Here is a 26,198-nt window from a genome sequence, read left to right as displayed (position 1 = left end):
CGAGGAATCGAACCCGGGTCTTCGTGCATGCTAGGCAAGCATTCTACCACTAGGCCAAACTCCCGGCTCCAATTTTCAGCAATTTCCATAGATGAGCATTCTTCTATTGCTATCATGGCAGAATTTAATTTTCCTGTCTCTTTACAAAGGAAAGAATGTGGGCACTTGCATAAACTCCCACACTCTGATCACTAACAGGTGTGATGGGTATTACAGCTAGAATTTTTTCTGTGTGCCAGTACTGGGGCTTGAACTCATGGCCTCCTGTATGCTCTCTTTGCTTTTTTTTTTTTTTTTTTTTTTTGGTTGTGGGGCTTGAATTCTGGGCTTGGGCACTGTCCCTGAGCTCTTCAGCTCAAGGCTATGGCCCTACCACTTGAGCCACAGAACCACTTCCAGTTTTCTGGTGGTTAATTGGAGATAAGAGTCTCACAGACTTTGGTGCTGGGGCTGACTTTGAACCTTGATCCTCAGATCTCAGCCTCTTGAGTAGCTAGGATTACAGGCGTGAGCCACTGGCACCCAGCTCCCTTAGCTTTTTTGCTCAAGTCTGACACTCTATCACTTAATTTTACTTTAAGAACTTCAGCTTCTCTTCTAGTTATTTGCTGGTTAATTGGAAACAAGAACTTCACAGACTTTCCTGCTCAGGCTGACTCTGAACCGCAGTCTTCCAGATCTCAGCCTCCTGCATAGCTAGGATTATAGGCATGAACTACCAGCTCCTGGCTCTTCTGACTTTCCCTTAGGTATTTTCTGTATCCTGTGGTTTGACGTCTTTCTACATCAATCCATGTGTCATATGAGATTGCCTTCATTTTCCAAAGGGCAGACATGTCAGAGCTTATGATTTAATTCAATATGGTCTGGGGCTTAGATGGAATATAGGTCTACACCCAGATCTGGACTATTCTATTTAGCTCATGATCCCCCCCAACCCCATCCATCCAAAATGCTGTCTTTATGCAATGTGAGTACAAAGAATGCTAAGCAGCAATCTGGCCAAGCAAAGAGCATGCTTTCATTTTTAGAGAACAGAAGTGAAGGGAAAGTAATAAAGAAATGCTACTTTATGCTTACCACAAACACATTGTACTAAATAATAACAACATATTATGCAATGCAATCTCCTTAATTTCAATGGCTTATTATCAAAACTTCTTAAGCATAGAAACAGAGAATGACTATGAGGAGGTCACATTTAATTAAACGTTTAAAATTTATACAAGTTGAAATACAAGGTTAACAAAGATAATTTAGCATGACCCTAGGCTTTCAAAGATTATATCAAAATCTTATCAAGATCTATCAATTCTATATTGTTAAATAAACAAGGATGAATATTGCTGCCTTGTTTATTTATTTATTTTGTCTGAGATTGAGAGCTGACACTTGCATTCATGGGCTGGCACATTACCAACTGAGCCATGCCTCCAACCTGTGCGTTTTTCATAACAGTGAAAAATGAAAGCTACTTGAAAACATTGATAGTATTATACAATTATCAAAAACATACTTGAAGAATATTTACTACAACTATAGAAAAAAGATTCTTGAATATTGTCAATAAAAATCCCTAAAAAATCAAACATACTACATAATATCATATCATCTATATTTAAAAATGGTACAAGTAAATATTTCAGAATGTTCAGTAATTTTTTGGGGGAGCAGAGTTGAACTTACAGAAAGTTTTCATTTCCTTTATATATACCTGTATATATATTTGTATATCTGTATTTCCTATATCAAATATATGCAAATGTGTAAAAAAAAAAAAGAGCACAATTTGCAAATCGGTTCTTATAGGTCACAAAACAAATACCATCACTTTGGAACTGGCAAAGAGAAGATATACTTTTCTAGAACTTTTGGCCACTTGAGGAACATAATTGTTATTTTTGTTTGGTTGTTTTTTGGAAGTAGCAGAGTTGGAACTTAGGGCTTTGTGCTTTTTTTTTTTCTTTTTTTTTGCCAGTCCTAGGCTTGAGCTCAGGGCCTGAGCACTATCCTTGGACTTTCTCAAGGCTAGAGCTCTACCACTTGAGCCTCAGCACCATTTCCAGTTTTCTTTGCTATGTATGTGGTACCGAGGAATCGAACCCAGGTCTTCCTGCATGCTAGGCAAGCACTCTACCACTAGGCCAAACTCCCGGCCCCGGCTTTTACTTTCTAAGGAAGCATTCTACCACTTGAGCCATTCTTCCAAGTCTTTCTCCAGCTGGGCAGTTGCTGCAGTCTCTGTACTTATGCTTCCTATGTAGTTGGGATGACAGGTGAGTGCTACCATGTCATCATTGTTTTAAAGAATTGAGATGGAGTCTCCATCATTTTTTCTCAGGCAGGCCTCAAGTGGTAAGCCTCTCAATATCTACCTTTCAAGTAGATGGTGTGAGCCATGAAAACTTGTGCATGTGTTTTTCTTCTTCTTCTTCTTCTTAGAAGGGTTAAACAAAGTTTCAGGCCTGGGGTTGTAGCTCAGCAGTAGAACACTTGCCTAGAATATGTGAAGCCCATGTTCCTTCTCCAGCTCCTCTTCCAAACAAACAAATACAAATAAGAAGCAAAATTTTCATAAAACTTCTACAAGAAAAACACAGTCCCAATTAGATCACATAAGAATGAATGTTTTTGGTAGAGCCATTTCTCAAACAGTTGATAGTAATTTCTTTGGTTTGTGCACATATGAAGGGAAAATAGGATTGTGTAAATCCTGAATCCTCTCCACACACCATAAGTGGGCACAGTAATGATGTATATATTTTCAAAATTCCTTGGGCGTATATGGATCCTCAAGTGAAAAGGATCTGTCCAGCTGACCTGGCCAAATGCCTTACTTTTTGCAATATATATTACCTCAATAACCAAGGATGAATCAACATTTAGGGAAACCCTGTCATGCGTGTCCAATGGCAGATTGTACTTTCAGAGATGATTCATCTTCATTATGGATTGATTTTCAAGGATCACAGTGACTTCCAGTAATTCAGGTCCAGCCTTGTTTGCTTGCAGCAAACCAATGTTTAGATGCATCAATTTCTTTTTCTTTTTCTTTTTTTGCCAGTCCTGGGGCTTGAATGCAGAGCCAAGGCACTATCAATGAGCTTTCTCAAGGCTAGTGCTCTACCACTTGAGCCACAGCACCGCTTGTAGCTTTATAGTGTATGTGGTACTGAGGAATCAAACCCAGGGCTTTGTGCATGCTAGGCAAGCACTCTACCACTAGGCAACACTCCTCACCCCCCTTTTTTGTGCCAGTCCTGGGGCATAAACTAAGGGTCTGGGCACTACCTCTTAATGATTTTGCTCATTCAATATTAGTATTTTACCACTTGAGCCACAAAATTCCATTCCTGGCCTTTTTTTTCTTTTTTTTTTTTTTTGGTCCGTCATTGGGCTTGAACTCTGGGCCTGGGCATTGTCCCTGAGCTCTTCAGCTCAAGGCTAATGCTCTACCATTTGAGCCATATAGCACCATTTCTGGTTTTCTGATGGTTAATTGGTGATAGGAGTCTCATGGTTGGCTTTAAACCTCACAATCCTCAGGTCTCAGTCTTCTGAGTAGTTAAGATTACAGGCGTGAGCCACGGTGCCCAGCTTTTTATTGGGGGTGGGGGTGGGGATGGGGAAGTTAATTAGAAATAAGAATCTTAGAGACATTCCTTTTCTGGTTGGCATAGACCCATGATCCTTAGATCTCAGTCTCTAAGTGGCTAGGATTACAGGTATGAGCCACTGGTGCCTGCTCCTTGTTCTCTTAAGAGAACATTTCTTTCCTTCTTTTTCTTGTTCTCCTTCCAGTGAGAGTGAGCAGATCCTGATTTTGTACCCCAGGATATGAAGATCACTTCAAAGGCCCTGAGTGGAACCCTCTCCTCTGCAGGTGACTGAGCTGAGATTAGAACCCCTGCATTTTCCACCAGCCTAGACTTAGCAAAAACACCTTGATCCCAGGGAATCTATGAAATGAGACTTTAAAAATTTCCCACACTATTAACTAAAGAGCAAAACATGCTTCAACTACATGAGTTCTACACTGCTCTAATCATCTTTTTAAAAAATAGACTTTCTAACTACTATTTACTAATTCAGTCACTCAAATAATCTATGAACTATGTTCCATAAAAGTAATCAAATACTATTGACTTCTTCCACCAGTCCTATTGCTTCTCTCCTAAAGATAACACTGGTATGAAACTGAGACACACATATTTATGGAAGTCACATGCATATTAACACACATATTGATCACTTGGATATATATGGAATCATACTATAATTACTATACTTTATTTGCAAGTACTTTGGATTTACTTTTTCTTTTACCTTCTTTTGCCTTCCCTTTCTTCTTCTCTTCCTCCTTGTCTTCCTCTCCTTCCTTTTTTTCTTCCTTCCTTCCTTCCTTCCTTCCTTCCTTCCTTCCTTCCTTCCTTCCTTCCTTCCTTCTTTCTTCCTTCCTCCCTCCCTCCATCCCTTCCTTTCTTATTCATATATTCATAAGCATGTGTGTGTGTGTGTGTGTGTGTGTGTGTGTGTGTGTGTGTGTGCAGGTCCTGGGGCTTGAATTCAGGGCCTGAACATGAATGTTCTACCACTTGAACCACAGCTCCACTGCTGGCTGTTTTTATTGTTATTATTGTTGGCCAGGGGGCTTGAACTCTGGGCCTGGGTGCTGTCCCTGAGCTCTTCAGCTCAAGGCTACTGCCCTAGCTCTTGAGCCACAGTGCTACTTCTGGTTTTCTAGTGGTTAATTAGAGATAAGAGACTCACAGACATTAGTGCTCCGGCTGGCTTTGAACCTCAATCCTCAGATCTCAGCCTCCTGAGTAGCTAGGATTTCAGGGGTCAGTCACTGTGCCCAGCTTGCTTGGAGATACAAGTCTCATAGATTTTCCTTCCCAGGGCTGGCTTCAAACTGCAATTCTTAGACATCAGCCTTTTGAATAGCTAGGATTACAGGCACAAGCCACTGGCACCAGGCTGCGTCATTCCATGAGAATAAATTTCCAGAAGTAGAATCATGGATGACAGGTTATCTGACTCTCAGCATTTTTATGGCATACTTTGTACTTTATCATCTTATACCCCATGATAGGTATTACTAACCACAGATTCTTGCTATCAGACAGGCAAATGTAATAGCTTCCTGCTGTTTTCTCTGTGAGTGGTAATGAGTTTATTGGCCATTTTCATTTGTTCTATGATTTGCTATTCATATTCTTTCTTTTTTATTATATTTTGGTACTGAATTTCCAATTTATCTGACATTTTTTTTGTCACAGGGCTTGAACTCAGGGTCTGCACATTTGCACATTGTTTCTGAGCTTTTTTTTTGTCACTCATTGGGCTTGAACTCTGGGCCTGGGCATTGTCCCTGAGCTATTCAGGTCAAGGCTAATGTTCTACCACTTGAGCCACAGCACTATTTCTGGTTTTCTGGTAGTTAATTGGAGATAAGAGTCTCATGGATTTTAGTGCCTTTGAACCATGATCCTCAGATCTCAGCCTCATGAGCAGCTAGGATTACAGGCATGAGCCACCAATACCCAACATGACTTTCTCTCTCTCTCTCTCTCTCTCTCTCTCTCTCTCTCTCTCTCTCTCTCTCTCTCTCTCTCTCTCCATATATATCTGTATATATACACACACATATATATGATAAATATAAATATACACACATATATATATGGTAAATATAAATCCTCTTTCAGCTATGTATATTGCAAACATTTTCTCCTATTTGTTTAACTTTTTATGGTGGCAACTCTCAATCATTTCATCTGCGTGTTTATCTGTCTGTCTGTCTACTTTGTAGCCACTGGAGACTGAACTCAGAGTCTGAGCTTGCTAGGCAGGCACTCTACCATTGGCAATTATTATTTTTCCTGGTACTGGTGTTTGAACTTAGAGCCTTGTGCTTGCTGGGCTTGCATTCTATCACTTCAGTCATGCCCAGCTTTTACCTGTTTTGAAGATGGAGTCTCATAGACTTTTCTGCCTTGGCTGGTTTCAAAATATGATCCTTTGGATGTAAACCTTTTGAGTGGTTTGGCTTATATACATGAACCATCTGTGCCCAGCTGCCAATTATTCTGATTTAAAGGATGGAGAGTTAAATTCATAGTTAGAGAAGGTAAGGCCAATATTTAGAAGGCCTTTTGGATACAAGTCATTTACAGGTACCGAGCTACTTACTATAAATGCAGGGGAATGAATAATATGCAAGCATCAACTGTTCCCTGCACTGTATCACACCGTCATGGACGTTAAGATTTAGGAGAGGAAAATTCCATATGCAACATTCAATGCCCTGTCCAATGACACCCTGTACTTTACTACTTCCTCTTCTTCCCCTTTTTTTTCCTGCTCCTCTTTTTAAGTTTAGCAAGGATTTATTACAGTAAAACAGGATAAAGTAAGGGAAATGGGGAAGTGGGCATGTTTTGCTCATGCACAGGAAATGTGAGTGAAGAGGACTCAACATGGTGGCTGCTCTGCAATAATTATCTGGGGGTGCTTCACTTTCTCCTACAAATGCCATCTTCTCACTTTCAGGCTCCAAAGCCAAAATAGAGGTCATTTCTGTCGAAGTTGGAGTCAAAATAAATGAAAGTCTAGAGCAAGGATTTGAGTCAGGGATGAAGTTAGGTTGGATATTCCAGCTGCAGCAAAATGGTGCCTCTCTCCTTTGGCAACAGTCACTTATGAACTCGTCAAAATGATTATAATTCAATACAAAAAGCTTAGGTCCTTCCTTCTTTCCTTCCTTCCTTCCTTCCTTCCTTCCTTCCTTCCTTCTTTCCTTCCTTCCTTCCTTCCTTCTTTCCTTCCTTCCTTCCTTCCTTCTTTCTTCCCTCCCTCCCTCCCTCCCTTCCTCCCTCTTCCTCTCTCTTCCTCCCCGCCCCCCTCACTTCCTTTTCTTTCTTTGCCAAACTCAGGTCTTGAACCCAGAGATTCTCACTCTCACTTAGCTTTTTCATTCAAGGCCAGCTTGGGCCACACTTCCACTACCTGCTTTCTCCTGGTTAACTGGAGATAAAAGTCTCATAGACTTGCCTGCCTGGATTGGCTTTGAACTTTGATCTTTAGATCTCAGCCTTCTGAGTAGCTAGCTTTACTAGCATAAACCACTGTCTTGCACTTGGCTCTTGCATATTGTAAATTGGGTTTGGAGCAAAGGTAGGAGAAGGGTTCACAGAGAAAGTTATGAATTCTCTTCCTAGAAAATGAACACACACACACACACACACACACACACACACACACACACACACACACACCAGACACTCAAGTTCACATTTCAAGAAACCCAGGTCACCAGGCAATGCTGGCATGGCGATCTCTACCAGCTAACACTAGCTCCTCAGCAGGCCTCTTGCTCCACTTGAGCTGGCTTCATTCATTGGCAGGCTGGCCCTAGGGATGCCAGCTGATTTCTAAGTCACTTTCAAGGCACAGTGTCATCTATGCCAGCTAGAAGTCACCTTCCCTCAGACTTTTTTGGGAAGCGTCACATTTTCAAAGACATTGGTGAGGTCCCCCTGGGGTCACAGGCTCCCTCTGGCTCCCTCAGTGTGCCTCTCAGAAAATACTGTCAGATTTGAGAAGCAAAATCATGCTTTATAAAGCTGGGCTGGCTATTTTTATCCACCACTCCTCTTGTTACGGCTTCTCTGATTAGTGTTCTAGTCATGCACAAAGACCCAAGGCTCATGGATAAAGACCAATCAGGGCTTTGAAAAACCAACTCAACTCCTCCACACGGAAATGGCTCTACTTTACAATGAACATGAACAGAATCAAATCTGCTTAGGGAAAGATTTTCGTGATAGGCAAATGCTGGAGCTCAGAAGAGATACAAAAATGAATCTTTGGATAGGAAAGGATCCCATCCCTCTCCAGCATCTCTTTTCTTGACTCATAATGACACACCAGAGGTGGTGAGTCTAATTAAAGAGGAGAAGCCAGGGCTGTCATGTGTGGTCCTGACCGGTGTCCAGTGGGTGCACTGAACCAACACAGAGCTGACGTGAATGGAGCCAAAATTCAACTCCAAGTACACTTCCCAGTAGGGGCACTGTGTTCTAGTTCATCTATTTAAAGGGGAGTATTTTCTCATAAGGGATCCAAGTTTAGCAGTTTCCCCTGAAGGAAACTATGATCCTCTAGTCTAACCCTTTTGGATTGAATTATTTAAACTGTCCTTAGATTCAATTGTGCTTTATAACCTATTCCATAAGCCTATAGTTCTGAATCACCTCTAGGGCATCATGTTACCCTTGGGTAGACCAGATGACTAGGCCTAAATCCTCCAAAGTTTCTGAGTTATTGGGTTTGGGATGGAGGCTTGAGAATATAGTTCTAATAAATCCCCACAAGATGTTGATGCTATAGATTTGCGGGGGGGGGGAGGGGGGAGACCTCAGTCAGAATCCTTGTTCTAAGTGGTAGCCAAGGGATATTACTAGGACTTGAACTCAGGGCCTTATGCTCTTATTTGGCTGAGGCTCTTATTTGAGCCACATTTCCAGTTCTAGCTTTTTGCTCGTGAATTGCAGATAAGAGTCTTATGGATTTTTCTTTCTGGAGCTGGCTTTGAACCACCATTTTCAGGTCTATAATCTGGGTCTATAGGTAGGAGTTGCCAATTCCAGGCTGCCAAAGGCTTCATTATTATTATTATTAGTATTAGTAGTAGTAGTAGTAGTAGTATTGCTATTGTTATTATTTAGGCCCAAGACTGGGATTCAAATTTGATACCAGATGCTTTCACTCAGTGGCTGGTATTCTATCAATGGAGTCACACTTCCAACCCTGACAAAGGCTTCTTTACTTTACACCTTGTCCCTGTGTATTAATGTGAACCTCACTGAGCCTGTACAAGCCAAAGAAAAAGAAGCAACACCAGGTCCCTGAATTGAAAGGTTCTCTGGGTATGCACTTAGCCTGGGTAACAGCCACTCCTTTTCCTGGAAGGCCTGCAGTCTCCAGCATGACCTTGAATAAGAGGCTCAGGAGTCACAATGGACAGGACTGTTTCCATTCATTGCATTTCCTGAGCATCTGCAGCAGGCAATGAAGGAGCCACTGTGGTTTCCACTAATACCTCAGCTGGGTGGCTGGCAGTAGTTCACATGAAATTGGTGTGTGCTTCTCAGATCAGACCATCAGTGAGTTAAAAGGTGGCTTGTTTTACCTGGGGCTTTGACTGTGGATCTAAAAGGTGGGGACCCACTCTGGGGACTTAAGGGGCTCTGAGGATCTGCATCCATGAAAGCCCACATTCTTCCCCTCCATCTTCCACTCGAACACAGAAAGGATTTGTTGATCAACAGATTTCTTGAGTTGTTAACTGCCTTTCCCTCATCTATTCTAGGTAAATAGGTGTTTGTCAAGATTTCCAGACTGGAGAACTTGACTGTCCTTTCAATTATTATTTTAGCTTTGGGTTCTGGTAATAGTCTGAGAATTTGGTCTGAACTTGGGGCCTTGTGCTTGCCTAGTGGTCCCTCTCCTTCTTCTCTGTTGTTCCCCTCTCTCTGAATTACTCTTAAGTTCCTCCTTGCCCTTGGCTTACAAAGAACCCCCCATACCATTTTCTGTACAGGTCATTTACATGCTAGAGACTTACCTACAATTTAAAAACATTCCTATATTAATATTTTGTTCTTTACGCCTTCCTTTTTCTAGAAAGTCCTCAATGGCATTCTGGCAGTAGGAGATACCTATTTTAATTTTTTTTTTTTTTTGCCAGTCCTGGGGGCTTGAATTCAGAGTCAGGGTACTATCTCTAAGCCTCTCTGTGCTCAAGACTAGCACTTTACCACTTGAGCCGTGGCATCATTTCTAGCTTTTTCTGGTTATATGATACTGAGGGATGAAACCCAGGGCTTCATGCATGCTAACCAAGCACTCTACCAGTAAGCCACCTTTTCTAGCCCTCGCTTGGTCTTTACAGTGACAGATTTCTGGCCCTCCAGCTGCCTTTCCTCTTGCCAAACTTCTGATCAGTTCAAGCCTGTTATTCTTCAAATCCCTTTTTGCTCTTGCTCTTGGCAGCACAGTATGAGCCATGAGCTCTGAGAAGACCAAATTAGCAGAGGTCAGAACCTTTTGGGGGGTGGGGGTACGGGGTTGGTTATGCTCCTTTTGAGAATCTAAGAGAAGTCCCCTAGGTGGGGAAACCACCAAAAAAAGATTTGTTTGGGGATTAGGGCAAGTAATCACAGGAAGTTGTTTGTTCACTTGCCTCATCAATGACAAGACAGATAGATGGTTCTTCAGATACTTTCATGACAACGTGCGATATGCCAACTTGCTTTAGGACAGGGGAGCATCCTAAGGGTGTGTTTGGACCAACCTAGGAAGATCCATGTACCCTTTAGAAGGGACAGTTCTGGGAAAATTCAACACAAAACGAGTCCGTAGCGTACAGAATTACATCTGTTCAAATGTGGCTCAAAAGCAGGTAGAAACATTTATAATCATTGCTGTTTTGGTCCATTCGGACCCCATGTATCCTGTTACTTTAAATTCGGTACCTTCTGCTAAGAAATGGGAGGGATAGGTGAAATGATGATGGAAAAAGGACCAAAATATAATTTAGGTTACACTTAGATCAAATGGGATGGGACTTGGGGAAGGGTCAAAGAGGAAGGCATTTCATTAGATAAATGATCTGAAAATCAGATTGAAGCTAAGTCACCCATTGGGTGTGTTCCTTTCTATTTATAGCCAAGGACACAAGTCATTTGATGATGGCTTCTGGGAATGCAAAAGGCTCTTGCACAAATCCACAGCGCTGAGCATCTGGGGAGGGCGAGCCATCCGTCACAGGATGAAGCAAACCTCATTTTCACAGAGTGACAAAGCGCAGAACTTCCTTACCTCTTCCAGTTTCATAACCAACAAGTCAGAGCAATGGCATCCATTAGGCTTAGTAGGACACCTGCACCTCTGTGTGCCCTTGAATTTTTTTTATAGAACCTGTAGGTATTTGGTGAAGGATTGTTTCAAGTGCTCTCTGCCTCAAAGGACTGTTTTTCTTGACATGAGACAGCTTTGATCCTGAATTGGAGTTTGGGGATAAATTAGGATGGGTTTGAAATGCATCCAACAGAGAAAGAGAGGGCCTTGCATATCAACTATATACCAGCATCAAACATACTGAGGCCTACTTTGTCAGTAGCTCTGAGGCTATTTTAGACTCAGCTTCTATAATTGCATCTCTATTATGTTCAGTGGACAGGGCCATTTCCAAGACAGGAAGCAGTGGCCTGCCTTTGTGTTTGGCCTTCCAGGTAGCAGTTGAAGCCAGATAAACTGAAATCCCAAGCCAACATATTAGGAAATGGTTCTCCCAGTTACTTCAGGCAAGATGACTTACCATACCACTCATCAACCCATGCGAAAGCCTGCCTGTGCCCAATCAGCAGAATGTCTCGGACAACCTAGAAAGGAGAAAGACGAGGTTGGAATGCTACCACGATACCAGCACCGATGGCTCATGCCTGTAATTCTAGCTACTCTGGAGGCTGAGATCTGAGGATCACTTTCTTGCTTGAGCAAGAAAGTCCATGAGATTCTTATCTCCCAAAAAGCTGGACGTGAAACTGTGGCTGAAGAGGTAGCGAGCTAGCCTTGAGGGGGGAAAAAAAGCTGAAGGACAGAGCCCAGGTTTCAAGCCCCAGGACAGGCACCATAGAACAAACAAACCCATGTTCCATTAAAACTCTGGAAAAATAGGCGGTTCACAATTCTGAGAATCTTGACCACTATGGATTCTTTAATTTCAGTATCTCTGTGTGATGAAACTATGTGTTAAAATATATTATATTATGCTTGTTCACCCCAGCCCCTTTACACAACACTTATATGATTGACAGATATTAACTGCTTTGTTTCATTTGAGTTCCACTGGGCTTATGTACTGTTAGCATAACCTCCTCCATCTTAGGAGCCATTCCACCATCTTAGGTCTTACAGTAAACATGGCTTTTCCCCGAAATCAGCTGACACAGGCCCTTCCTTGAAATAAGCCCCAAACAGGTAGCTGCAACATCTCACAGGCTACATGCAGAATTCCTTTCTTCCTGCCAGTGATTGTCAAATCATAGAAGGTTTGAGTGTTTCAATACATGTAAGAATGAGTGTGTGTGTGTGTGTGTGTGTGTGTGTGTGTGTGTGTGTGTGTGTATTGGAGCTTGAACTCAAGACCTTATGCTTTTGCTTAGCTTTACCACTTGAGCTACAGCTCCATTGGGAGCTAAGAGTCTCACAGACTTTGCTTCCTGGGCTAGCTTTTTGTTGTTATTGTTGATTATAAGGCTTAAAGTCAGGGCTTGAGTGCTATCCCTGAGCTTCTAGCACTCTACACTTTGAGTACCAGCATCACTTCTAGTTTTCTGGTGATTAACTGGAGATAGAGTCTCACAGACTTTCTTGCCTGGGTTGGCTTTCAACCGTGATCCTCAGATTTCAGCTTCCTGAGTGGATAGGATTATAGGCATGAGCTACTGGTACGTGGCTAGTAAATGGAGGATTTTTAATTCAGTGAGTGTACAGAAACACGAGAAGCATATCTAATGAAGTGTTTATTCCTCTATGTCTCTGAATATGTACAGAGGGGTTTAAGATTTGGAAGTAGGAACCTCAGATCAATAGACAAAGGAGCAGGCAGCCATGTACATTTGAGAGCTGAGCAAATTCATGGAAATCTGAAAGAAGCACTTCAAAGCCCAGTGGTGGTAAATCTACTCTATTACATTAAACACAACACAGCTGTCACTGGAAACAAGAACTCCAATAATGTATTAATGGCTCGCTTTCCAACATTTTCTCTCCCCCTTCTCTGTGAATAGATTTCTTTACAAAACAAAACAGAAAAAGAAACCCCACCACCACCACCAACATAAAAACCAAAGGTGTTCAGAGAAAGGAATCCTTGGCACTTAAACTCATGCAAATGCTAACCTCAGATTCTCATTAGCAACTCATGTGCCAGAGCAGGTGTGTTTGGGGGTGACAGTAACACTTCAATTCATTTGGAAATGGGCAAAGGAATGCCTGTGATGCAGCATCATTCTCACTGGTAGTTTAAAAACAAAAACAAAACCAACTCAAAACTATACAATCAAGCCAGGAGTTGGTGGCTTCTGCCTGTAATTCTAGCTATTCAGAAGTCTGAGATCTAGGAAAAGGAATCAATCTATCTATCTATCGATCGATCTATCTGTGCATGCCAGTCGTTAGGCTTGAACTCAAGGCTAGTAGGCCACAGTGCCATTTCCAGCCTTTTGCTAGTTAACTGGAGTTGAGTTTCACAAGGCTGAGACGGCCTGGGCTGGCTTTGAACCATGATCCTCAGATCTCTGCTTGCTTCCTGAATAACTAGGCTTATAAGCATGAGCCATCAGTGCTCATCAAGGGACTATTTATTTTATTTTAAGAGTCCTGGGGCTTGAACTCAGAGCTTGGGCACTGGCCCTGAGCTCTTTTTGCTCAAGGACAGCAATCTACCCCTTGAGCCACAACGCCATGTCTGGCTTTTTCTGTTTTTGTGGTGTTGAGGAATGGAACCCAGGGCATTATGCATGCTAGGCAAGCACTCTACCAGTAAGTCATATTTCCAGCCTGGAGTTATTTATTTATTATTTATTTTGTGGGTCATGGGGCTTGAACTCGGCCTGGGCATTGTCCCTGTGCTCTTCAGTTCAAGGCTACTGCCCTACCCTTGAACCAAGCCCCAATTCCCATTTTCTAGAGGTTAACTGGAGATAAAAGTCTCAGATCCTTTTGTACCGGCCTGGCTTTGAACCTTGATCCTCAGATCTCACCACAACCGGTGGGGCTATTTATTTTTATGAACATGACAGAAGCTATAAAAGGTCATACTCTATATCGCATTTCCTACTATTTTCAAGTCACATGGAGAAGTCAATTTAGAAATCCTCAGAAAACTTAAGTCATCACCACATAGGTTTCTGCTACAACATGAATCTGTTTTGCAGAGTGAGTATGCAGTTGAAATCTGTGTTTTGGGGCTCTTAATAATTCTTCAGTAACTGAGTTATTAAGTGAGCAGAAATGCTGAGCTGTGTATCTCAGAGGACTTCTAGGAGTTCTTGTTCTAGCTTAAGTTTGCAAGATCTGCTGAGTGAAAATCTGTGTCACTTCCTGGCCAGGAGTGTGCACAGAGAAACTGTCTAGCCTTTGCCTGAGGCCAAAGTGAGAAGTACATTTTGAAAGCATCACTTCCCAAATGACACTAGCCTGATCAACGTGGAAGTGACAGAAAGAGAGCTACAGTGTACCATGTCTATAGCTAGTTTCATGGGAAAAGTTTAACTCTACATGTAAATGCGTTTCCTACCTGGTGTGGGTTCCACACATGGACATTGGCTGTATAGCACAGTACTTGAACTTGACCATCAGAGAGGTGACCTTGCCCGTAGCCCAGCAGCAGCTCTTGGATCCACTTACCTTATGTACAAATTGTTCCACTCGAGTCTGAAGCCCCCACACCTCAAATTTCACGGTCACCAGCTTGTAAGAACACATGATGGGTTGATGATTGTCTCGCCAGCCTTCCCTTAGCTGGCCTCGTCCTGTCTTCTCTGATTTGAAGTGTTTAGGATCCTAGAAAAAAAAAGTATCATAAACAAAATCAATGCATTAAAACTTTCGCCCTCTGTGTGAAATGTCCAGAAGAGGCAGGGAGTAGATTGGTGGTTATTAGGGTGTGAGGACACCCCACAACCCCTGAGTGTACAATGTCACCCATTTTACCTTCTTCAGAAGAAAACAAGTCAGGTGTCAGTGACTCATGCCTGTAATGCTAGCTACTCAGAAGGCTGAGATCAGAGGATCAAGGTTCAAATCTAGCCTGGGGAGGAAAGTCTGTGAGACTCCGGTTGCCAGTTAATCAGCAAAAAGTCAGAAGTGGAGCTGTGGCTCACAGTGGTAGACCTCCAACGTTGAGAGAGCACTCAGGCCCTGAGTTTAAGCCGCAGTACTCCCCCAGGTCCCTCCCCGCCCTCGAAAAAGACCCTGCAGTGCCTCAAGACAAACTTTAATTCACGATTAAGACTAGAAAAATATTGCTTCTACAGAAAAGAAAAAAAGAAAAGGAAAAACGACTGGTGATGCTTAAGTCCATTTATGGTTCTTTTAATTTTTTTTTCAGTGCTGCTGCCGTAGGTTGAACTCAGGGCCTCTCAGTTACTTGGCTGATGTTCTACCATCTGAGCCATACCTCCAACCTGACTTTTTACTGGTCACTCTGGAAATGAAGTCTCTTGTGTCCAGGATGGCCTTGCACAGCAACCTTCAGTAGCTCTCTCGTGAGTAGCCAGGATTATCTGTGGAAGCCATGTGTGCCTGGGCTCAACTGTGGCTCTTGATGGTATCGCAAAATTATACAATTGTACTATGCAAGTGTGAAATAAAGTTGAGGGAAAGAGCTAGACAGTAATGGGACGTAGATTGTGATTTCAAGACTCAGAATAGCATTTCTAAGCTGAAAGTGATACTTCGGTTTCATGCCCTCAATTTTGTAGATAAGGAGCAGAAGCCTAGGCGACATGGAACATTTTGCCTCCAGATCACAGGTATTTGGTGACTGGCAGCCTCTCCCGATTTTAGCCCACTGCTCTTTCCACAACCTCTACTCTAATATTAAGCCGCAAAAGGGTGTTGGCTTTATGTAGCTGGATGCCAGAAAAGCAATTAACAACTGGGCTTTTTATGGTAACACTGTATCTCTCTCTCTTCCTTCCTTCCTTCCTTCCTTTCTTCCTTCCTTCTTTCTTTCCTTCTTTCCTTCCTTGCAAGACTAGTGTCTAATCTTGGCCTATACTTAGAGATTCACTTTCAAAGTGCTGTAGGGAGGTAGGAGAGAAAGGTTTACCAAAGGAAGCTTTTCTTCAGACTCCAGAACACATTTGAATGGAGATGACATCAAAATAAGAAAAAAAAAAGTGGGGATGGGTAGTCGAGGGGACACCAATCCAGCAGGTGTTTTCAGAGCTGATCTGACCAGTGAGAATTTTTCTCATCCCATGTACTTTTTATTTATTTTTGCCAGTCCTGGGCTTGGGCTCAGGGCATGACCACTGTCCTTGGGTTTTCTCAAGGCTAGAGCTCTACCACTTGAGCCACAGCACCACTTCTGGCTTTTTTCTACGTATGTGGTACTGAGGAAGAGAATTCGGGTCTTCATGCATGCTAGGCAAGCACTCAACCACTAGGCCAAACTCCCAGCCTCATCCCAAGCACTCTTACTTCCTCCTAAATCCCTCTCCCTCTACTTCCCAATTCCCTTTCTTCTTACAATCCTTTCTTGTCACTGTTTTCACACATGTGTCTCTGGGCATAAGTATCTAAATTGCTCTATTCACACGTGGCTTGATCTTTCTTTTTTGGTTGTTGTTGCTCATGGGGTCTGAACTCAGGGCCTGGGTGCTGCCTCTGTGCTTTTTCATTCAAGGTTAGCCCTTTGAGCCACAGCTCTACTTCTGGTTTTCTGGTGGTTAACTGGAGATGAGAGTTTTATGGGGACTTTTCTGTCCTGGCTGGCTTCAAACCGTGATCCTTAGATCTAACCCTTCTGAGTAGCTAGGATTACACACATGAGCCATTGATGTTCCTTTGGGTTTGGCTTTTATAGATTTTATTTCTGAATTGTATTTGCACAGCTTGCAGAGCAATTTGGTCCCGACTCAAACTTCATTATATTACCTGTACTCTTGTTTGAAAAAGCCATTGTAAACTTTCACTTTCAATACTTATTTAAGCCCAGGGCCTCATGCATGCTAAGCAAAACTTTTAGTGACTGAGCTACAGCCTCAGTCCAGAAGGTTTTGTCATTTTATTTATTTACTTACTTATGCCAGCTCTGGGGCTTGAACTCAGGGCCTCACACTCTTGCTTAGCTTCCTCACTAAGGCTAGCATCCTATCACTTATGCAACACCTCCATTTCCAGATTTTTGCTAGTTAATTGGAGATAAAGAGCCTCACTGACTTTCCTGTCCAGGTTGATCAGAAATCCTTATATCTGAGCCTCCTGAGTAGCTAGGGTTGCAGGTGTGAGCCACCAGCAACCCACTTTTGCTTTGGTAATAGTGGGGTAGAACATACAGACAAAACATGGAAAATAAGCTCAAACACACCCACCCAGTATCATCAGGAAGTTTTCTTGGGGTGTGTGAAATGCGGGTGGGGTTTTCATCATTGATGACTGTGCATAAGCATAGGATTTATGGATAAAGGAATTCTAAGAAAAGATGGCTCCTTAGTGGAACACGTGGCTGGGTGTTGGACACTGTGTGGTCAGTGATATGGGCGGCTGTGAGTCACCAGAACCAATTTACTTCCTTTTCTCTCTTAGGTTCCTTGCGTATTCCGAGGTAGGAACACCCTGTTCCGGGCGAGACAAAAGCAGAGAGGAAGGCACACTGTCCTTTCCATGGGCTGATCACCAAGGCACTTCCCCTAGGGCCTCAGAAACCATCCAAGCATGGCCCTTCCCCGGACAGTGAGCTCACTGCGCATTCACCACCCAACCCAGGAGTCCACCAGGCAGTCCTGTCATCTTAGCACTTGGGAGGCGGAGGCAGGAGGATGGCAAGGCTGAGGCCAGCTTGGGCAAGTTTGGGTTACAGAGAGAAAGTCCATGAGACTCTTAGCTCTAACTGATCAGCAAAAAGCCAGAAATAGAGCTGTGGGTTTAAGTGACAGAGCACCAGCCTTGAATTAAAGAGCTCAGGGACAACACCCATGCTTGGAGTTCAAGACTCATGACTGACAGAAAAAAAAAAAAAAAGCAAGTGTCTCAAGGATTTTTCTGCCTAGGCCTTGGCCTTAAACCATAATCTTCTGACCTCAGCCTCCTGAGTAGCTAGAATTATAGGCATGAGCCACCAGCACCCAGCTCTTTCAAGTCTTCTTAAGTCCTGGTCACTCTTCCATTCCTCACTCACTCCCTGGAACCCAGACCACCACAGGATTTTTTAGTGGACCCACTGAAACGCAAAGCTCTTGCTGAACTAGCAGTGATCTGGCTGGGGAGCTGGGGGTATATCTCAGTTGGTCCTTAGTGTCTCTGGGCCCTGCAGGTACTGGTACGTCCTGTGCTGGGCAAGTGGCTGCTACAGCCCTGCTGGGAATGCCATCTGCTGGAGGTGGGGTAGAATCTCCAGTGCTAAGGTTGTTTCTCCAGGGTGGGCTTGGCTGGGACACTGTGTGTGTGTGTGTGTGTGTGTGTGTGTGTGTGTGTGTGTATGTGTGTGTGTGTGTGTGTGTGTGTGTGTACGTGCGCCAGTCCTGAGGCTGGAACTTGGGCCCTGGGTGCTGCAGTCCCTGAACTGTTTTGCCTGAGGCTAGTATCCTATCACTGGAACTTCTAGTTTGTTTGCTACTTTATTGGAGTTAAGGGTCTCTCATGTGATTCTTTTTTTCTTGCCCAGGTTGGCTCTGAACCCTGAAACTCAGATCACAGCCTTTTGTGTAGCTAGAATTACAGGCATGAGCCACTGACACCTGACCCGGGACATCTTTCTAAGGCTTTCTCTTCTGAGGGCCGACAAGGCAGAGGAAGGTGATGCCAAGGGCATCTTCATTAAAGTAGCCCACATGAAACTCCCTGCATGGGTGACATGCCAGCTAACACCTGGAGGGCTGAAAGAGAAGCCCACAGCAGCTTGAGGTCCCGCTGGAGTGGAGCTTGCAGCTCAGTATTAGCTGACTCTCACAAAGTCTGCAGGATTAATTACTCTTGCAGTTGGAACCACAAAGGACAATCACCATCAGGAGCTTGCTCTGTTAATTGAAATGAGCAGTTTTTTTTTTAAATGTTAAATAAAAAAAGACTAAGCAGAAATTGCTGTACTAGGTAACTGCCATGCCCTTTCTAAGTAAGGAGAATGAACAAGGCAAGTATCACATGGTTTTCCCTACTTTCTAGAACTTTCTGAAGACTCTTTGCTAATTATTTTGGAGATGGAGTCTTGCAGAATTTCTGCCTGGGCTAGTTTTAAACCATGATCCTCCAGATTTCAGCCTCTTGAGTAGCTAGAATGACAGACCTTTTCGTGCCAAGGGTGCCTGAACACGCCCCACTCCCGACCCCCGCAAAAAAGTAAGATTTTACATAAAAAAAATCACAAAACATATTAAACGAAACCAAACACATACTTGCAAATCCTAGGCCAGACACATGAATTCTTACTTTCTATCAGTTAATAACTAAAGTGATATTTTCCAAGCCTTTGCTCTCGGCACAAGAATGTACCCCAGACTCAGAGATTTGTGCTGTTCCCTTGCAAAGACATTCTATTAAAGGAGTTTAGCTCCTAAGGTGAGACTAATATGTATAAAAACAAAGAAAAAGAATTGGATGCTGGAGGCTCATGCCTGCACTCCGAGCTACTTAGGAGGCTGAGGTCTGAGGATTGCAGTGTGAAGCCAGTCCAGGCAGGAGAGTCCATGAGGCTCTCATCTCCAATAAGAAACTATTCAGAAAAGGCCGTAAGTGGAGCTGTAGCTCAAGTAGAACAGTGTTAGCCTTGAACACAAAGACACTCAGAAACAGCATGGAGGCCCTGAGTTCAAGCCCCAGGACCAGCACACACACACAAAACAATGTTTGGATCTTTGTTTCTAGTTCCTTGGACTGAGTCACCTTCCTTCACATCTGAGTTTATGCTAATGAGGTGATTAGGAGGAACCCCTGTGGACAGGGAGCCTGGGGCTGGTCATCAGAGCAACCAGGAATTTTCAGTGCCCCCCACTGACCAAAGGAATGCTGGAAGACAGAGCTCTACAAAGACTTTGTGTTTTGTTTTTTCAGATGTGGGGCTTGAACTCAAGGGCTAGGTGTTGTCTCTAAGTTCTTCATGCTTAAGGATAGTGTTCTACCACTCTAAGCCACAGGGTCATTTCTAGTTTTCTGGTGGTTAATTGGAGATAAGAGTCTCATGAAGTTTTCTGCCCAGACTTGGCTTTGAACCTCAATCTATAGACTTCAACATCCCGCATAGCTAGGATTACAGCTACTGAATGATGAGATTAGCAATTTGATGGGGAAAGTGGTAAGTTAGCTTCCCATTGCTGTGACAAAATGCACACAATAAACCACTCCTAAACAGGAAAAGGCTCATGTTTCAGAGGTTTAGTCCACAGGACTTGGCCCTGTTGCTTTGGGCCTACGGTAACCTAGATCTATTCACTTCATGACAGCTGGGAAGAGACAAGAGAGACAGGAAAGAGCTGGGGCTCAATGTCCCCTACATGTGCACAAACCCAGTGACCTTCTTCTCTCCCACTGGGCCTCAACTCCTCCACACGAACACTTCGCCAAAGTGCCAAGCCATCAGCACACATTGTAGCACTAGGGCACCCACCAAGGGTGTGGAAGTTTCAGGACCTTCCTCTACCCACAGGACCTCAGCATTCTATCCTTTAGAATAAAGTGGTAAATGTAAATAATTTCTTGACTTCTATGAGCCTTTACAGCAAATGACGGAACTTAAGGAGTAAGTCTGTGATAAGCCAGTAGTGAGGGCCGGCCCTGGGGGGCTGAGCTCTTCACTTAGGGGATCTGATTGGAGTACAGAAAGTATTAAAGGTGGCACTATGGCTCAAAGTGACAGAGTACTAGCCTTGAGCAAAAAAGCTCACGGGTAGTGCCCAGGCCCAGCTTTCAAGCCCCATGACTGACCAAAACCAAAAAACAAATAAGCAAAAAACTACAAAGTGTTAACATCTGAATTGTCGAACACTCAGATGGTGTCAAGGAACTTGGCTGGGTGCAGATGGCTCATGGCTATAATCCTAGCTACTCAAGAAGCTGAAATATGAGGATTACAGTTCCAAGTCAGCCTGAGCAGGAAAGTCCATGAGACTCTCCTCTTCAATGAATCAGAAAAAAGCTCAAAGTGGAGTGGTGGGAAGGGAGGGGAGGAGGGAGCTGGGGGAGGAGGTAAGAAGGAAGGGTCTCCTCCTACAGCCTGGAAGCACCCAGCCTCCGTGACAGCAGCAACCCGAAGAGTAGAAGGTCAGCACTCCTCCTGCTTTTCCCAGCTCTGGGGCTGGTTCTCAATCCTAGTATGACACAAGGCATCCCCTCAACATCCTGTTGTCTAATGCTAACAGGATCCTTTTGGCACTAACAGATGCCAGGATCACTTCTAATCAAAGCCAAAAGGGCTATTCAAGGCCACACTGGATGGACCCGCCTCCCAACATGTGACGTGAGGAAACCAAGAACCCTGTACTCCAGAAGCCACTCCTCCTGCTGAGGAAGCCGGGGAGGATATGACCTGTGGGTGGCCTTTGAGCTGGATTGCCCTTTCAAACTGTCCTCACATACTCTTATGTTAGCACTGTATATAAGGAAGGGAATACTGTATACAGTCTGGGGCCTAGCGCTGGTAGCTCATGCCTATAATCTGAGCAGCTCAGGAGGTTGAGATCTGAGGAATCATGGTTCAAAGCCACCCAAGGCAGGAAAGTCCATGAGATTATCGAAAAGCTGGAAATGGAGCTGTGGCTCAAGTAGTTGAGTGCTATCTTTGAGCACAAAAACTCAAGGATAGCCCAGAGTTCAAGCCCCAGGACTGGGCCTCTTACCCTCCTCCCAAGACAGCCTGGTCTATAGTTAGCTTACATTTATGAAATCAAAAGTTGCCAACAGACTCACAAACATTATTGATGACCTGCACCATGGCTGACAGTGATTCGCCCTGGATTAACAGCCTAAATCTAGCTTGTAGTGGATTGCTTTGGGAAACTTGGATCTCCAACCTGTTGCACAGAAACTGAATGGAGACGTTCAACAAGCCAATTTTTATTTTATTTATTGTTTTTAGTCAGTACATGTATTACTCAATTACAGGATTTGTGAGTTTTTTGGTTATTTTTGTTTGTTTTTTCCATACCTAAGGGGTCCTGAGTTTGAGCTCACAGCACCACTTCTGGCTTTTTTCTATGTGGTACTGAGGAATCGAACCGTGGTATTTGTGCATGCTAGGCAAGCACTCTACCACTAGGCCAAACTCCCAGCCCTTGGAAATATGTAAAGACAGAAATTTCTCCAAAAACTGGGGAGTTATCATCAGCTCAGGGATGGGAAAAGCCTTTATCTTTGTGTTACATACTTGTTTCCAAAATGCTCCATTTCCAAGAGCCAATGTCAGTGAGAAACAGTCAAGGAGGGAATAATCTCTTAGCATGATTTTCAGAATTAGCAATCGTTTGTACCTTCAGCTTTACCTTAGAGGAGCCAGCTAGGTATGAGGAACGCAACATTCCTGTGAGTCTTACATTTGGGGTTTCAATCTAAGCCTCCTAAAAATTCTAGAGAGGTACACAGACTCATTTTTGAGTCTCACTTTCCTTATTTATAAAATGAGGCCAATTTCTAATTTTCCTCCCTTCAATTATGAGGAATTAAGTGATACAAAAGAATCAAACAGCTGGGAGTTTGGCCTAGTGGTAGAGTGCTTGCCTAGCATGCACGAAGACCTGGGTTCGATTCCTTGGTACCACATACATAGAAAAAAAAGCTGGAAACGGTGCTGAGGCTCAAGTGGTAGAGCTCTAGCCTTGAGAAAGTCCAAGGACAGGGCTCAGGCCCTGAGCTCAAGCCCCAGTACTGGAAAAAAAAATAAAAAATAAAAAATAATCAAACAACTTGATATTGGCATTTATTTTTCTCAGAAGTTAGCTCCTTGATCCAGCCACGTGACGTGTGGCCTCATATCTATGGGAAACTGATTGCAAATTCTAAGACCCCAGTTAATGAGCTAGTAATTGTATGCTTCTCTCTGGGCCCTGCACAATGAAAGATGAAGACAAGTACCTTAATAGCATCTATTCTATCCTGGGTATTTTTGGAGCTGGAGCTGAACAGTTGTACCTGCAGTTTGAATAAGTAGAAGTGAGGGAGAAAAATACTACAGATGCAGGTCTTATTACTCAAGGGGAAAAATACCACTTCTAACATCATGGAGTGTTACTCACTCACTGGAAGAATTATACCTAGAAGAGGACCAATCTGAAGCTTCCGCCATTTTGGAAGCAACTGAAGTGACATAATGTATTCGTGGTTTCCAAGGAGGACCCAGGTCCTGCCTCTATGATGGCAGCAGATTCCCAACCGCTGCAATGGAATTCAAAACCACTGACTCCAGGCTCACGCCTGTAATTCTAGGTCCTCAGGCGCTAGCCAGTGGTAGCCTTGAGCTGAAAAGCTAAGGGAAAATGCCCAGGCCCAGGGGTAAGCGGTAGCCTTGAGCTGAAGATCTCAGGACAGTGCCCAGGCCCAGGCCCAGGTCCAGAGTTCAAGCCCCATGACTGACCAAAAAAAAACCCCAAACAAAAAAAGCTTGAATACACTAAGTAGAATTGTCTTAGGCAAAGCTTCCTTCCATGATGAATAAAAGATATGACAAGATATTACTTTGCTTGGCCTTGGAGGTTGGACATCTATGACCAGGAGCTGTTTCTCAGTATGTCAATCTTAAGTGACCTTTCTGTGTGTGTGTGTGTGTGTGGTGTGTGTGGTGTGTGTATGCACATGTGTGCACACGTGCATGCAGGCCTGTGCACACATGGATGTGCACACACACATGTTGATTCTGGGACTTGAACTCAAGGCCTTTGCACTCTCTTGAGTTTCCCCCTGCCCTCTATCCTCTCTCAAAGCTAGCGCTCTACCACTTAAGCCACAGCTCCATTTCTGGCTTTTTTTTGGTGGTTAATTAAAGAGTCTCATGAATCTTCCTGCCCAGGCTGGCTTTGAACCATGATCCTCAGATCTCAGCCTCCTGAGCAGTTAGGGTTACAGGTATGAGCCACTGGTGTCCACCTCTGACCTTTATTAATTAATTTATTTTTTATTTTTATTTTTTTTTTTTTGCCAGTCCTGGGCCATGAACTCAGGGCTTGAGCACTGTCCTTGGACTTTCTCAAGGCTAGAGCTCTACCACGTGAGCCATAGCACCACTTCTGGCTTTTTTCTGTGCGTGTGGTACCAAGGAATTGAACCCGGGTCCTTGTGCATGCTAGGCAAGCACTCTACCACTAGGCTAAACTCCAGGCCCTAATTAATTTATTTTTTAAATGTGTCATGGCAAGAAGAAAGTTGGCAAGCTTTCCTTTGAGGCCATTTCCTTAGATTGGGTGCTTTGACAGATTGTGGGGCTACCATCCTGGTGGGAATCCAGAGTGCTTGGCTAAGGTGCAGCTCAGGTATTGCCTTCTTCTCTTCTCCGACAGCTTCCTAGGTGATCCTGACCTGATCTGATCTGGAAACTCTGCTGTGAGGGCCAAGAAGTTCTGACATTTTAATTTAATAAGACTAAAAATAGCAAAGGCTGATGCAGCTGGTCCAAGTCCTGAGCAATGCGTGGATTCAGAAAGGACAGAGGCAGAGAGAGGCTCCGCCCCCTGCCCCCGCCCTCCTTCCTCCTCCTTCCCCCACCAGATAAAGCCCAAGAAGAGTGCTTGCTCCTGGCTGACAGCTCTGGTCCCACTGGGCCCATGTGATCCTGTGTCCCCCCCCTCTCCCCACCCCTCCCCATTGCCCCTTTTATTTTGTGCCAGTGCTGGGGCTTGAACTTGAACCTGACACCTCATGCTCCTCCTTACTAGCCTTTTGGCTCAAGGTTAGCACTCTAGCTACTTGAGCCATACTTCACTTCTGGATTTTTTGCTCCTTAACTGGAGATGTGTTGCATAGACTTTCCCGCTTGGGCTGGTTTAGAACTACAATCTTCAGGTCTCAGTTCCTAGGCTTACATCTGTGAGCCACCAGTGGCTCATCTTAAACCTGCTTCTTTTTATTTACTTTGATTTATTTCATTTTTTGGTACCAGTCTGGGGCCTTGAACTCAGGGCCTATGAGGAGCTGTCCCTGAGATTTTTTTTTTTCTCTCTTGAGATTAGTACACTTAAGCCACTCGTCCACTTCTGGATTTTGAATTCACTGGGGATGAGAGTCTCAAAGACTCCAAACCATGGTCTTCAGATCTCACCCATCTGAGTAGCTAGGATTACAGGTGTGAGCCACTGGTGCCTGGCTGCTGCTTTTTATTTTTTATTTATTTTTTATTGTCGGAGTAATGTATAGAAGCATTACAGTTACATTTGTTAGATAGGAGGTGCATTACTTCTCACAGATGGATACCCCTTCTCATGTTTTTGTCCCCATTTCCCTCCCCTTCCCCCTGTCCCAATCATCTTGCTTTTTTTTTAAAGGCTTAAATGTTATGGTCTTTTCGGTGATACATTCAGTGAGAATGTTTCCTGGCAGGCATTGAATGACAGAATGGCCTCGGGTACTGTGCAGGCTCAAATGTCCCCTCAGTCATAGAAACATTAAATTGTCCTAGTATCCGTATTGAGAGATGGGGCCATTCAGCTCTGACCACCTTGCCAAGAGTAGGTTAGTGATGGCTTTGTCATCAATTCAGCCTTCTCTCGTCCTCCTCTTCAAATCTTGCTCGAGCTGCCCTGCCTCCCACCATGCTGTGCTTCAGTGCATCGCCCTGCCCGGAGGCTGGTGCCATGATGCCAAACTCCCTGGCCTCCTGTCTTAGTTAAAGCACTAGAAGGTGGACTAAGACAGATACCATCTGAGGATCCCATGACACAAACTTGGCACAATAAGCCCGGGTGGTGTTCTTAAGCTTTTTTGTTCAAGGCTAGCACTCTACCATTTCAGCCAGAGCACCACTTCTGGCTTTCTGGGGATTAAGATTCTCATAGACTTTCCTTCTAGGGGCGGCCTCTGAACCATGATCTTCAGATCTCAGCCTCCGGAGTAGGTAGGACCATAGGAGTAAACCACTGGTGCCCAGTTCACCTTTTTTAAAAACTTGAGTTTCTGGGGCCGGGAGTTTGGCCTAGTGGTTAAAGTGCTTGCCTAGCATGCATGAAGACCCGGGTTCGATTCCTCGGTACCACATACATACAAAAAAAAAAAAGCCAGAAGTGGTGCTGAGGCTCAAGTGGTAGAGCTCTAGCCTTGAGAAAGTCCAAGGACAGGGCTCAGGCCCTGAGCTCAAGCCCAGGAATGTCAAAAAAAAAAAAGTAAAAATAAAAATAAAAACTTGAGGACCGGGAGTTTGGCCTAGTGGTTAAAGTGCTTGCCTAGCATGCATGAAGACCTGGGTTCGATTCCCCGGTACCACATAC

General features: G+C 43.9%; 1 protein-coding gene across 1 annotated transcript in view; it reads right to left on the bottom strand.

Moving 5' to 3' along the window:
• Pitpnc1 (phosphatidylinositol transfer protein cytoplasmic 1) overlaps positions 1 to 26,198 on the bottom strand; it is a gene marked incomplete at its 5' end in the record, with an annotated part of 105,086 nt that overhangs the window by 8,556 nt on the left and 70,332 nt on the right. Inside the window, 2 exons of the mRNA XM_090351489.1 lie at positions 11,387 to 11,450; positions 14,482 to 14,637. Of these exons, the coding sequence (XP_090207615.1) occupies positions 11,387 to 11,450; positions 14,482 to 14,637 (220 nt within the window). The remainder of the gene's footprint in view (positions 1 to 11,386; positions 11,451 to 14,481; positions 14,638 to 26,198) is intronic.

Source organism: Megascapheus bottae, chromosome 17 (assembly GCF_031878675.1).
Source record: "Megascapheus bottae isolate mThoBot1 chromosome 17, mThoBot2.hap1, whole genome shotgun sequence".
Lineage (NCBI taxonomy): Eukaryota > Metazoa > Chordata > Mammalia > Rodentia > Geomyidae > Megascapheus > Megascapheus bottae.
The sequence above is the reverse complement of the archived record's forward strand: the minus strand, read 5'-3'. Positions and strand labels throughout refer to the sequence as shown.